Below are 15,521 nucleotides of genomic sequence, written 5' to 3' on the forward strand. Positions count from 1 at the left end.
TGATTTTATTCCCTTCTACCACCATGTATGACCGTGTGCTAGACATGCATTGATTCAAGCACATACCCCCAGTGGGAGGCTGAAGATCTGTTGGAATTCTTCTTCCCCCTCCTTCCACTCCCTGGGTCACAGCAAGCAGAAAGGAGGTTGGGGAATCGCAAAAATTATGTAGGGGGCAGCACAGATCATTCTCTAAAAAAAAAAAAAATCATGACTGAGTCATATATTTGTGATTTTTTTTTGTTTTTTGGTCAGCATCAACCATGACCCACTGGCAATTGTTTTGAAGAATTTTCTTTGACAATCCATCAGCCCTAATTGTGATTTATTCTGCTATGTGAAAATACAGGCACTTGGCTACATTACTTGCCATCTACCTCCTTGGCAGGGGGCAGGAGTAGGGAAGGGATACATGCAGGCTGTTGCATTTGTGTGAGGATAAATAATTAAGAGACTCATCAGTTTCTCACCAATGCACACAGAAATGTGATTAAGAAACTTTAAATCAAGAATGGCTAAAGGCTAATGCTGTAACGACGGCAGGATCTGTGCTCTGAAAAATAGACTGAGAGATTTCTTCAACAAGTCACAAAGAAAGTATCTTAATATTCCATCAGAAAGTTCCTGCCAATTTGGAAAAGCTCTGCATCTGGCGATTAAAGACATCTCAGAAACGGACAGTGCAGTCAGATCTAATAATAGCACTGGCAGTATCGCAGAAATAAGCTTTCTCAACAACACTACCACCTTCTAGCAGAAAATGTGCAGGACATCTTAGGCTAGGCAGCCCTTTTCTTCTCAAAGTCTGTGACACTATGAAAGTCCTTTGGGAACTAAGTGTTAAGAGAGAAGTTTGCCAAGTTTATCATGACAAACATCAGCAAATCATGCTAAATAGCTTCTCACAAGACTCCTTGAAGGGCTTTCTGGTGTTCATCCTGAATCTTGTTTCTCCTCACTATGCAGAACATAGAGGTTCTTCACCATATGTCCACCATTTCTATGACTACACTCACTTCATTTTCCCAACTAACATAGCTAAAAAGGACAGCATGCCATTTTGAAACTGGAAATAAATACTACAAACATAATGTAATTTTTCTGTTTCAGCCAGTAAAAGCATATTATTATTATTTTGATTAGACTCAGCCCTGGTCTACACTAGGTGGGGGGATCGATCTAAGTTATACAACTTCAGCTATGTGACTAACGTAGCTGAAGTCGACATACTTAGACCTACTCACCGCGGTGTATTCACTACGGTGAGTCGACTGCTGCCACTCCCCCATTGACTCTGCCTGCGCCTCTCGCGGCGGTGGAGTACAGGAGTCGATGGGAGAGCGCTCGGGGATAGATTTATCGCATCTAGACTAGACGCGATAAATCGACCCCCGCTGGATCAATCGCTGCCCCCAGTATGGCAGGTAGTATAGACATACCCTCAGAGATGTCGACAGCTCTTTTCTGTGTTAAAAATACACACGAGAACAAACAGATGACACAATTGCTGCTCAGAGGAGATTAGAGCTTAATGTTGCAACTTCCAGATATCCTGGTACTCGGTTGCAGGTCTGCACTTTCGAATTGTTGGGTGTAGCAAAGAAGAAGGGAAAGAAAGCATACTCCTATTTACTGTCCAGGCCAAATTCTGTGCTGACTTACTCCCTGTATAACCCCACTGAAACAAATGGTTTTCATGAGTGTGAGCTAATGCAGAATATGGGCCATCCTTTCTCTTTCCTCTTCTGCAGAAATGTAGACTGAGAAGAGTATCCCTTCTGTATAATATTAAATAACTGTCATGGGATCACAAATGAAAACCTTTGTTTTGTAGCCTCATATAGGACTATGCCCTACAACTAATCTTCCATCCTATGTTAGTACTGATGTAGTTTCCTGATCTGCAGCATTACTTTTCCAGTCCTTGGCACTCCTGAGCAAAAACTACCATTCTAACAAATGTAGGCCAGAATGATTCTGTGATGTGTACAGACTGGAACCAACACAATTATTCATTGTGTGAACCCATTCAAATTTAAACTCAAATTTTCCCAGCTGAAAAGTGACGTGGATTAACTCAGAGGTAGGTGGCTCTTGTGACATTATAGCACCACTAAAGCTCATTGTAAGAAAAGAAAATTTTGAGAAGTATGATGATTTAAAAGAGCTAATTTTGGCTTTCCAGGCTTTGCACGGGTTGGCTTCTAGCTGTGCTATCTTTTTAAACAAAAAGTTTCAAGAGAATAAAGTATTTGACAGATATGTTGTTTACCTCTTAGGTGGCATGGAGAACATAAAACATCATACCTTTGCTTTATCTCGCTACACCTACACAGTGCTGTCTACCTTAAAATATGCTAATGGAGCATCCATTGTGCGTATCTACAGTGATTCAGACTTCAGCAGTCCTGATGTCCAGGGTCCAATAATTAATTTTAATGTACTGGATGAAAATGGAGATGTAATCGGCTATTCCCAGGTACACGAACAATTTCATTTTGCTCATCTTAATGTTCAGTTTATACATTAAACACCTTTGTGATTATCTTTTCCTCCCCACCAAATATGCTGTACATAAAATATTCCCTATATGTATGTTTTTTCTTCATACCTCTAGATGACACATTTAGTGTTTGTTTATTTGTAAAGGTTTCAGAGTAGCAGCCGTGCTAGTCTGTATTCGCAAAAAGAAAAGGAGTACTAGTGGCACCTTAGAGACTAACCGATTTATTTGAGCATTATTTCCACTGAATGCATCCGATGAAGTCAGCTGTAGCTCACAAAAGCTTATGCTCAAATAAATTGGTTAGTCTCTAAGGTGCCACTAGTACTCCTTTTCTTTTATTTTTAAAGTAATTGAAAGATAGGGCAATAAAAATGTCTACCGAATGTAATGTGTATAGTAGCTGATGCCAACTTCTATTGCAGTTTTTAATATTGGACCTGTGCTGAAGTATTAAAAACTTGTCCTCCGTTTATCCTGTGTTATTTATCCATGACTACATCTATGATCTTGGAGTGTGATTCCCCGGCATGTGTGCACATACTCACGCTAGCTGTCACCAAACTAGCACAAGTATAAATGGCAGTGTAGCTGCAGTAGAACGGGTGGTGGCAATGGAGGCCTGGCTGAGCCAAGCTGTGTACAAACATGCCTGAAACTGGTGGGTATGTACACAGCATGGCTCAGCTGCTACCCATGCTACCACAGCTATACTGCTATTTACGTGCTCTATGACAGCAGATGTGAATAGGTGTACACGAGCTGGGGAATCACACCTCTAGCTCTTGGCGTAGAATTAGACTTAACATTAGCAGTCCAAAATATGGGGATGATTCAGTATAGGAGGCACCTTTCCTCTTTCTTTCAACCAATGCTCCAGCATGGTGCTAGGGAGTACTTTGCTACGGCATGTGCTGCCATTTTAGATAAGTTTGAAAAATGATGTCCTGGTCATTTTTGTCCCTAAGGGATTCCACAGAAGTGCAAGCAGTTGGCCAGGATACCAGGATTAATCCCCATTTCCCAATATGGATAATTATTGGAGATGGTTGGCAAAATTCTGCAGAACAACTGTTTTTGTCAGAATTTGTCTGTTTGTCAAAATTGAAACATTCCATGGAGACTTCAGTTTTGACTAAGTTGCAACAGAACCCTGCCTGGTTTCCTGCCAGCTTGTCTGCCTGGCTTCTTGGTTGGCTGCTTGCCAGACTGCCCTGGAATCAGGGACCTCAAGGCTTTCCAGGTCACTGGCTCCAGAGTGAACTGCCTGGGAGTTGGGGACGTCAGGGCTTCCAAATTGTAATGAAACCAAATTTCAGAATAAAAAAACCTCCACAAAACAGAATTACCTTTCTCTACTTAGCTCTAGCAGTATTTTTTTTTTTTGTAATATTCTTAAGGAAGCAGGGAGACTTTAGGTTTCATTGAAATGTTTTTATTTAATGATTACATGAACAGAGTAATGTTTTTAAATCAGATTCATTATCTGATTCAGAAAGCCCCTAAACTTTGGGCTTGTCTACATGGTGAGGTATTGCTCACTATGGGGATGTGATTTCTAAAGTGCACTTTAGAGAAAGTAAATAAGGAAGTGTTATTTACTCCTTCTCCTAACACAAGAACTAGGGGCCGCCTAATGAAATTAATAGGCAGCAGGTTTAAAACAAACAAAAGAAAGTATTTTTTCACACAGCACTCAGTCAACCTGTGGAACTCCTTTCCAGAGGATGTTGTGAAGGCCAAGACTATAACAGGGTTCAAAAAAGAACTAGGTAAATTCATGGAGGATAGGTCTATCAATGGCTATTAGCCAGGATGGGCTGGGATGGTGTCCCTAGTCTTTGTTTGCCAGAAGGTGGGAATGGGCGACAGGGGATGGATCACTTGATGATTACCTGTTCTGTTCATTTCCTCTGGGCCATCTGGCATTGGCCACTGTCGGAAGACAGGATACGGGACTAGATGGACCTTTGGTCTGACTCAGTATGGCCGTTCTTATGTTTTATATGTTGTGCATTAATTAGTCTTTGTAGTCACTGCTGGTGCATACTAAAGGTTCCCGAGGGCGCTTTAGCAGCTCTACATTAAAGCGTAGTAGGGAAACTTTCAAGTGCACCAGCAGGTCTACAAGGATCAATTAAAGTGCAACGTTTTAGAGGTCATGTCCCCATAATAAACATCGCCACAATGTGTAGACAGGTCCTTAGTCTGTCTCAATGTTTCTCTCACTCTACTTCCTGTTACATACTCGTAGGATCCACCTAATGGCCCTATGCCACAGTTTTGACTACCAAAGATTGCCTTATGTATAGTACCCTTATAATTGCAACAATTCAGATAGCACCTTTCCCCATCCTATGGCTATCCAGGAGACTTTGCCCCATTCAGACAGATGAGACTTGGCCATGGTCATCTATGACTTCTTGACCTTCGAACTTTACAACACAATGCACTGTATTTGGGAGTGTAATCAGCGACTGTGAAGAAAATTGTTGGTCCAGAAAGCAGCAGTCCTCCTGCTGAGCAACTTAGGCCAATGAGAGCACATAAAACTAGTTTTGCTTAATACTAACTTCTTAATTCTCTTCACTGAGTGCCCATCAAACAAGTCAAGTTCAAGAGTCTTGTCTTGATTTTCAATGATCTGGGCCCAGGCTGCCTCAGAAACCCCTCTCCCTCTGCAAGCAAGAACTTTCAAGACAGCTGCATTCCTGTGGGAAGATGAAACTCTGAACAGCAAAGGAGAAATCAGTGCAAGCTAGAGAAAAACTTTCTCTGAAATGGTTCCTGTGGCATTCACTACTAAAGCAGTTGAGAACGGCCACAAATTTTACCACCATCTGAACAGATTACTTCTCCAATCTCTGTGCCATAACTTTTCTATAATTAAATGATGAGAAGAATACATCCTGTCCTTTGAAGTAAAGAGAGAAGTGAAACAGTAGAACATCAACTTGCATTTTTATGTATTTAAGTGCTCATGTAACACACTGATGAAGTTATAGAGCTGGAGACATTATTATTCTTTTCTTAGTCACCTAAAAACTGTTTTTTAGTGTTACTATGCTGTGTTAAACAGTTGCCACATTTTGTTCCAGAGGTCACTGCATTTCAGGGATGAATGAATTCTACATATGGTCTGTAAAGTGCTTTGCAGACTTTCAGGATGAAAGGTGATATATAAAAATAAGGTAGTGAAGTTATTAATTATTATCATCATTATGTACTGTAGTTGGGAACAACCATACAACATTCCCTTTGAGTTGCCACCAGCTCTAAGCAAAAATTAAACACAACTGCTGCTTGAGCCAAACAATGTTTTTAAACATAAAAAATACTCTGAACACTTAAAGAAAAATATTTTTAGTCATGTAATTTCATTGTTGCTGCTTGCTGTTAGAGCTGCTCATAAAAAGATGACTTAGTGAACAGTATGCTCTGGATTTTGAAATACAGTAGATTAGTGGTTTTCAAGATTATTTTCATTTGCGGACCCGTACAAATTTTAGAATGGAGATGTGGATCCCTTTAGAAATCTTAGACATAGTCTGCAGACCCCCAGGTGTCTGCCAACCACAGGCTGGAAACCACTGCACTAGACTCTGATCATTGCTGACATCAGTATGTTGAATGAAAGGCTAATAAAGATTTTTCTTTGAGTAGATGTTCTTCTGGCAGTCGGCGCTCCTGTATGCCTTCCCCAAATCCCGATCATCCCTCAAATCATTCTCAAACTCTAGGAAGATTGGGCCAAGGTCATTCTCAGTGCCCCGGTGTGGCTAATACATTGCTTGTTCTCCAACCTTCTTGATTTCTCTTCAACCTCCCATACTGCTCCCTCTCCATCCTGAACTTATTCACTCAGAAACAAAGCCTCACCTTGCATCCAGCACTCAGTTCCCTGCATCACATGGTGTCAGGGTTCCCTCCCCACTCGAACTCTTGGGTACCGATGTGGGGACCTGCATGAAAGACCCCCTAAGCTTATTTCTACCAGCTTAGGTTAAAAACTTCCCCAAGGCACAAATTCTTCTTGTCCTTGGACGGTATCGCTGCCACCACCAGGTGAGTTAGACAAAGATTTAGGAAAAGGACCACTTGGAGTTCCTGTTTCCCCAAAATATCCCCCCAAGCTCCTTCACCCCCTTTCCTGGGGAGGCTTGAGAGAAACCAAGGTGAGCACAGACCTGACTCTTGGGTTTTTAGGACACTAAAAACCCAATCAGGTTCTTAAAAACAGAACTTTATTATAAAGAAAAAAGTAAAAGAAGCACCTTTGTAAAACTAGGATGGAAGGTAATTTTACAGGGTAATAAGATTTAAATTACAGAGGATTCCCCTATAGGCAAAACTTTAAAGTTACGAAAAAACAGGAATAAACCTCCCTCTTAGCATAGGGAAAATTCACAAGCTAAAACAAAAGATAACCAAATGCATTTCCTTGCTATTACTTACAATTTGTAATCTTAGATGCTTATTTCAGATATGGCTTTAGGAAATGTATTTTTCCTGTCCTGTTCCCTCTCTGTCCCGGAAAGAATACAAAGAGAGCACAAACAAAAACCTTCCCCCACAGATTTGAAAGTATCTTCTTCCCTTATTGGTCCCTTTGGTCAGGTGCCAACCAGGTTATTTGAGCTTCTTAACCCTTTACAGGTAAAGGAGGGATTTTACGCTACCCTTAGCTGTATGTTTATGTCACACGGCATTGCTGAACGAGAAGGAAGACCTGTGTTCGGCTGCTGACCTACAAGTCTTCCTTAACAGTAAAAAAACCTCCACCAGGATGGCCTAGTCAGCTAAATGGAAGTTATTTTTGGTGTGGTCATTAGCACATGGAATCCAACCAACACTGGCCTTTTGGAGTACCCGTTGCACCTTCAGTCATTGGGGCTAGCATTGAGTTCATTGAAAGTGCACCTGGCAGCGATACTGGCATTTCATCCCACTATTCAGGGAAGATCAGTCTTCTCCAGTGTCATGGTAACAAGATTCTTTAAAGGGTTCCTTTGTCTACATCCTCTGATCTAAGAACGGGTTCCTCTGTGGGACCTTAACTCAGTCCTAGTGGCCTTAATGGGGCCTCCATTTGAACCCTGGCATCTAGTCTCTTTCTACTTCTATGTCAGAAAACTGTGTTCCTTTTAGTGATAACATCTTCAACCAGAGTGTGTGAGTTGCAGACTCTGGTGGCAGAGCCTCCTTATACACAATTCTCCAAAGACAAATGACTTTACAACCCCATCCAAAATTTGTGTCCAGAGTGGTTTCTCAGTTTCATTTGAACAAGCGGTATATTTACCTGTATTCTTTCCTAAATCTATTGATCTCTGGAGGATGATGTTAGATGTGTCTAGCCTTTTATCTGGACATGATTAAACCATTTTGTGCTTCACCTCATTTGTTTGTGTCATATGTTGATCACATGAAAGGTCAAGTGGTCTCTTCATAGACAAACTCCAAATGGATAACATGCTGCATCAAGACTGCATGTGAAATAGCTTCGGCTTCGCACCCTCAGCGGGTGCTAGTTCATTCTACAAGGGCACAAGCAATGTCCATGGCATTCCTCAGTGATGTTTCCATATTGGACATTTCAGGGCTATTACATGGTCATTGATACATACGTTCATGACTCCTTAACCACTTCTTCCAAGGTGGATACAGGCTTTGGTAGAGCATTCCTACAGTCCTTGTTTTGGTAGACTCTGACTCCAGCTTTGCTGGGGCGGGGGGTAACTGTTTGTGAGTCACCTACATGGAATACACAGCTGCATCTACTCAAAGAAGAAGAAATTATTACTTACTGTAACTGTAGTTCTTCAAGATATGATGCAGATGTGTATTCCACGACCCACCCTCTGTCCTTTCTGCATCGGAGTTTCATTTCTAGGCATTTGGTGTGACAGAACTGAGGGAGGGTCAGCGCAGCTCCACCTCATGTAGCCAGGGGGAAGGTCTAAGGCCATGAGGCACAAGCATTGCCCTTCTATGGGTACTGCTAGGCAATTTTCTCCGGCTCCGATGCGCTGAGTGAACACATCTTGAAGAACCACAGTTACAGTAAGTAAGCATTTCTTTTAAAAATACATGCTAGCAACATTGTATCTGCACTAGATGTTAGGCTAATTATTTAGTTAAAATAATGTATAGTTTTCATATATTTTAGAATTCACATCCAAGTAACACAGTGCAGTCCATATAAAGAATATATATGAACCCCATTTGGCTTTTATATGTAGTCACATTCTTCACAGATCTAGTATACTAGGTGGAAGAGTAGAAAAGTTTGATTTGACAAAAGGAGTATATCCAGTGCTGAGAAAGCTACGTCCAACTAGCAGTGTAATCTCATCTGCTTTATATGAACAGCATTGTTTTTATATATGTCTACCTACAGGTAGGTCTATTCAAATCAGAGCAAAATCCAATAGTTTGGTTTCTTTAGTATGGAAATGAAATATGATTACTTTAGTGTAGTCATGTTTGTGACCTGCTAATTTGAAAGCTGCTTAAAGTTTGTCTTTGATTTTAGGATTCACTGCTTGGTATACAACATATCTCAACCTTGATGTAAACTTCATCCACTTATGTAGGGAAGACACCAGATTCAGAGGCCAGTTGGTTAAGGCATTGGTCTTGGGATCACTTAATTAAGGGAAAATCAGACAACATTTCTATTTGAGAAAAATAATACTTCCGAGAAGTATCTGTCTACTAGTAGACACCTAACTACTAATTAATTACTCAGATTGTGCTCCAGTTAATTTATTCAAATAGACAAATTCCTAAATGTCTTATTTCATTACTGTTGATGCCTCTGTTGTAAATAATGTATTCATAACCAATCATTCAAATAATTTCTTCTGTCTGTTTGGTATTTCTTCTGTGCCCATTGCCATGGTATCTGAGCTGAATTACTCATTCTACAGAGAATTTTATGGTGAGGGTTGCGAGAATTTTATTTGTAGCATTTGCATTTGGTCAGAAAGACTTTAAAAGTAAAAGTGACAGTCTCTTTGGAGGATACCAAGCTTACAGTTAATCCTTGAGATTTACATAATTTACTCAATATTCAAAACTCTGAAATAAGTCCAAGATATTTAAGATTTGAAAGGCATGCAATCAAATATGTGACATTTAACACTGCTACTGCAACATGAAAGCAAGGAAAATCATGTCTTTTGTCTGTGCAGCATTTTGAAAGGAACCAATTCTTAGCCTGATACTAATGTTAAAGTCCGCTCCTAACTATTGTCAGAGTATTATCATCCACAGTTAACAAGATTGTGTTACTAAACACAAACATACTTGAATTACACACACAGGGTCATTTATTCAGTGAGGGAATAGCCATGGGCTTCAGACTGATCCCTGAGTAAACACTTCATTCAAATGTTGAAGATCAAATAAATGAATCCCCTTGAAGCATAACGCACAAATTAGACTTTGTCATGATTGCATTTCTGAAGGGTGACAATGTTCTTGACAGCTTACTGTCCCAATAGGTGTGATTTATAATGCTTGAAGGTTTAGAAGTTATGAGCTGGAAGTGAAATAATTATGAAAAGTTGTGCTGTTATCCCATTTTTATTTAAGTATATCTTTTCATTTATTGAAGGTTATCACTATTTTCAAATATTGTTCATTGAAGAAACCTGACCTGAATATTAAAAGTATGTTATCAATTTAATGGGCAGCTTAGTCACTGGAATCCATTCAGCACACTGCTGCCAGTTAAAATGATTTAAACAAAAGTGATTTGGAGACTCCAAACACAGTAGTCACTCACAAGGTTTTGCTAACATCCCAATCTTTCCATGTAAATTTGCTTTCTGAGCCAGGGCCTGGCTATTTTGATTTTGAAGTCTCAATAATCTTCTTGCTCTTAAACTATACTAAATAATAGTTTTCTTCTATTAGCCCCTTAGGGCTCCTATTCCTTCCCCTGAAAATGCTTCCTCTGAGTAAAGCGGTCTGTACACTACCATTTGTAACCTGCTATAGTAATGAACTGAAGAGACACCTGCATTCGACTCACAAGTTGTCTAGCTTTTGCTGCATATATCAAGCAGTATGGTGATTGCCTCTTTATGGAATACTGTGTGGACTCTACTAACTAAAACATAGGCATTACAAGTTTTTTCTATTGATATTTGCAGCAACGTATAAATATTTAGCACACGTGGTGCTTGTGAAAGGTAGCAGAGTAACAGTGCTGGAGACCGAAGACGTCTGTTTATCTAGAGTGATGGTACAATATGGGAAGTAACAGTGCTGGCTTCCTAACACTGCTTCACCAAAGTAGCTCTGTAGCAATCCTTTGCTTCTCTACTGAGACTGCCAGGAAGGGTACCACTTAACACGAGATGTGGTTGTGCTTTTTGTGATGTCACAAAAGTGAGGTCACACGTTCACTAGGCCCTGGACTCCTCCACACATGAAACAGCCATTGGATCATTAATAATAATGAATAGTTATCATTTGTATTGTATTCAAATATGTGATCATATTCATATCTCATTACAAATACTCAAGCTCTCCAGTCTCTCAAACGATAACCATTGGACAATTAGTGGACTACAGTTTGCGTTCTTAGTTGTCATTATAATTATTTGTTGTTTGAAACTTGTAAATAACTCCATATGTGTGCAACTTTTAAGGTTCCAGCATCTTCTTCTTGCAACAGGAAGAGGAGATGGAACAGCTGTAAGAAAGCAAAATTGTTTGGAAATTTAAAAAACAAGGACAATAAAGTGACAGAAAACGGAACAAAAACTAACAACCCCCCCACCCTGATTCATGTGAAATTAGATCAAATCTGTTTTACTTCTTCCACTCCAAGATCTAGAAAAATATATAGGCTTTGTTGTAAGATGCCTGTTGTGCTGTTATTATTTGCACACTTTTGCTTTCCTTACTTCTTTAATGTGGCAATATATTCAATTAAAGAAATACTCTTTTTTTGCTTTACATATTTTCATAAGGGGTACAGCTCCCATACCTGCCCCTCTTCCATAACTTAGTCTTGTATTTGGTCACAGACGATGCTTAATTTGTGCCAGGGCTTGCCAGGGCTGAGCCCTGGCACCTCTAGGCTTGGCAGTTCATAGCCCTGGCACCTCTGGGCTTCTTGTATTGGTTACGAATGCAAAAAAATTGCTTGAGGCCCGGCACCTCTTTTCATTACAAATTAAGCACTTGTCACAGCTAGCTAGTGTAGTGAGGAGTTGGTAACAGCCAGAGAAGGCCAGCTGAATTTTTGGCAACTTTAATTGGTTTTTAATTATATGCCATGCATAGCTATTCCCCAGTTTAATTACCTCTGTGCCATTATGCAGCTCGCTGGGCTCTAGTCCTCAAGAAAAATAACTCTTCTCTTAGGAAACTTCACTTGCTTCCATTCTATGGAGTCCTGAGAGAACTTTTTTCCTCTCTAATTGTTTGTGCCTTAAGCCTTTTTTTTTTTTACCTCATAGCTACCTTTGAAAAGTGACCATCAGTTCAGCAGAGGATTAGCAGGTTCCTTTCAACTTCTCATCTCTACCTCCTTTGCCTATAGCCTAAAGCAAAAGAGAAGGTAGTCCTCCTTGATCACCTCACCTGCAAAAGTTTCTTCAATGTCTCGCATTCTTGCCATGCCTGCTAGCGATCCTGTCAGGAAGACAGCAAACAACAGTTCATTAGCAGCTCCAGTTTTCCGACCTATAGCCCGGCCATATCACATTCAGTCTGATAGACAAACTGCTAAAACAGGCAGCCGCTGCAAAAAATAGGAAAGGCGAACATTTCAGTTCTCCTCAAAAGGCGCCTGACTGTAGCTTTACATGTCAGTGAGTTTTGCCCTCCTCACCTCTCTTAAGATTACTGAGAACACTTCTCAGATAGGTTGTGGTCAACTTTGGCAATCAGGCTACATCTACACTGCATGCTTCTTCTGGCAGCCTGTAGAGTACATACTTAAGTAATTCCCCTAGCATGGGTATAAATTGCAGTATAGACAGTGAGGCACAGCTTAGGCAAGTCTCGTACTCGCTCAAGCTGTGCCTTCCTGTCTATGCTGTTACTTTTAGCCATATACTCTCCCGCTGCTGGAGCCTTTTACTAGCACAGGAAAAGACTCCAGCATTTGGGAAAGGCTGTGGCAGGAGGGAGGCAGTGGGGGAAGGGCTCCATCAGCTCCCTACTGCTAGAGCCTTTCCTCACTGCAAGGAAATACTCCGGGGCAGGGAAAGGCCCTGCAAGGAGGGAAGCAGCAGGGAAAAGTCCTGAAAGGGTGAGGCTGTAGGGAAAGGCCTAGCCTTTTGCTGCTGTCTCCCCCTGTCAGAACCTTTCACTGACATATGTAGTTCCACACCACAGTGTGAACACAGCTTGCTTTTTACTGTGGTGTGTAGCTACACGTATCCTACATGCTGCCGAAAGTGGTGGTAGTGTAAATGTAGACTAAGTGTATGTTAACATTCCCTGGCTGATCCTATCTGCACAGGAGGAGTGAGAGAAGCGCAACACTGTAAACTTATGAAAACCCAACTTTTCCAACACTGCTTCTCAACAGATACCTCTCAGGATATGTACATGCAGCCCAGATCTAGAATGCAATTTTCATTATGGCTTTTCATAGAATCAGAAATGTAGGGCTGGAAGGGACCTCAAGAGGTCATCAAGTCCAGCCCCCTGTGCTGAGGCAGAACTAAGTAAACCTAGACCACCGCTGACAGGTGTTAGTCTATTCTTAAAAACCTCCCATGATGGGATTTCCACAATCTCCCTTGGAAGCCTAGTCCAGAACTTAACTATCCTTCGAGTTAAAAAGTTTTTCCTAATATCTAACCTCAATCTCTCTCACTGCAAATTAAACCCATTACTACTAGTCCTACCTTCAGTGGGCATGGAGAACAATTGATCACCGTCCTCTTTATAACAGCCTTCAACATATTTGAAAACTGTTATCAGGTCCGTACCCACCCCCAGTCTTCTTTTTTCAAGACTAAACCAAGCCTAGTTTTTTTTTAACCTTTCCTCAGAAGTCAGGTTTTCTAAACATTTTATAATTTTTGTTGCTCTCCGCTGGACTTTCTCACCAATTTATCCACATCTTTCCTAAAGTGTGGTGCCCAGAGCTGGACACAGTACTCTAGCTGGGGCCTCACCAATGCTGAGTAGAGCAGGACAATTACCTCCCATGTCTTACATATGATATTCCTGTTAATACGCCTCAATCTGACTTATGTTGACTCATATTTAATTTGTGATCCATTGTAGTCCCCAGAATGATTTCAACAGCATCACCATCTAGCCACTTATTCCCCATTTTGTAGTCATGCATTTGATTTTTCCTTCCTAAAGGTAGTACTTTGCACTGTCTTTACTGAATTTCATCTTGTTTACTTCAGACCAATTATCTAATTCATCTGGGTCATTTTGAATTCTAATCCTGTTCCCCAAAATACTTGCAACCCTTCCCAGTTTAGTGTCATCCTCAGATTTTATAAGCATGCTCTCCACTCCATTATCCAAGTCATTAATGAAAGTATTGAACAGTACCAGATCCAGGATTGATCCCTGCAGGACCCCACTAGATACATCGTCACAGTTTGACAGCAAACCATTCATAACTACTCTTTGAGTATGGTCTTTCAACCAGTTGTGCACCTACCTTATATACCATGGCATTTCCCCCCTAAACCTGTACTGGTAGAGGATAGACCCCTATCCTACTGGGTCTTTTCCATCTCTAATTTCTATAATTCTAAAGTGTTAGAACCCTTCCAATGGGACTTGTGCTCCTAAATCACTTAGGTGTTTTGGAAAATCCCACCTTTTGTGATTATGTGATAGGTGCTGTAGTCTCCCACCTGTTTGTGTTGAACTCTTTTTTCCATACTATGCCGTTTTCTCTTTGTCTGCTCCTCTGCTTCTTGTTTTAATAATGAGACTTTGGATGATGGATGGCTATGTGATTGTATTTTCCTATCTACTTTTTTTTTCCTTACAGAATATAATGAAAATATCAGGGCTGGCCCTGCTCTAGGCTAGGTAGGCCATGTAGTTACCTAGGATGGCACAACAGAAGGCCACCCAGTGTCTTTCAGTTGATCAACAACTCAGCTTTCTTCTACTGCTCCCCAGCTGGCAGCTCCTTCCTCTCCATGCTGCTAGAAGGGAGGGTGTGGGGAAAGGACAGGGCAAGGTGAGAGATCCCAGTATGTGAAAGAAAGGAACGAAAGGGAAACCCCAGATTAAGGGACAAGGGTAAAAGGAAGGAATGGGGAAGCAGCAAGAAGCTCTATCGCAGGGGAGAGGTGTTAGTGGGGTAAGGAGAGATTTATCAGTAATGTGAAGTTGTGATTTTTTTCACATTTTTAGATTACTTGGGTATGACAGTAAATGTGGATAGAATGTTATGGGGTTTGTAAGTCTTGCCTTAGACCTTAGTCCATCCCATGCTATGCTGCATATTGGGCTACCCACATTTGCCATCCTTGCCTGTCAACTGCCCTTCTCTCCAAATCTTCCCATTTCATGTTGAGGTGCCTGATGTCATTCAGAACTGTTCGTTTCCATGTTATTTGAGGTCTTCCTCTCTTTCTTCTTGAGTTTTCTGGCTTCCATTCAAAGGTGGTATTTGGTAAGCGTTCTTTTTCCATTCTCAGCACATGTCCCAGCCACTGATGTCTTTTGTAGATTATTTGTGTGAGGGTACCTTGTCCAGTAAATTTTCTGACTTCTTCATTCATCTTCCTATCTCTATATGTTATTCCCAATATTCATCTCAGACATTTGTGATTAAATGCATCCAGCTTTTGTATATCTTTCTTGGTAAGTTGCCATGTCTCGCTGCTATATGTTGTGCTGGCAATAAGAATTGCTTTGTACACATTCAGTTTTGTCTTAAGGGAGATGTTTTTGAGTTGTCAGATGTTTTTGAGTCTTCCAAATGCAGCATTTGCCTTCCCAATTCTTCTTCTTATTTCCTCGGAACTAGTACCATCTTGGCTGATGGTACCTCCAAGAT

At 40.8% G+C, this 15,521-nt stretch overlaps 1 protein-coding gene across 1 annotated transcript in view; it reads left to right on the forward strand.

Annotated features, from left to right (window-relative positions):
* MOCOS (molybdenum cofactor sulfurase) overlaps nucleotides 1-15,521 on the forward strand; it is a 406,588-nt gene that overhangs the window by 318,040 nt on the left and 73,027 nt on the right. The window contains exon 6 of the mRNA XM_074945194.1: nucleotides 2,280-2,479. Within this exon, the coding sequence (XP_074801295.1) occupies nucleotides 2,280-2,479 (200 nt within the window). The remainder of the gene's footprint in view (nucleotides 1-2,279; nucleotides 2,480-15,521) is intronic.

Source organism: Natator depressus, chromosome 2 (assembly GCF_965152275.1).
Source record: "Natator depressus isolate rNatDep1 chromosome 2, rNatDep2.hap1, whole genome shotgun sequence".
NCBI lineage: Eukaryota > Metazoa > Chordata > Testudines > Cheloniidae > Natator > Natator depressus.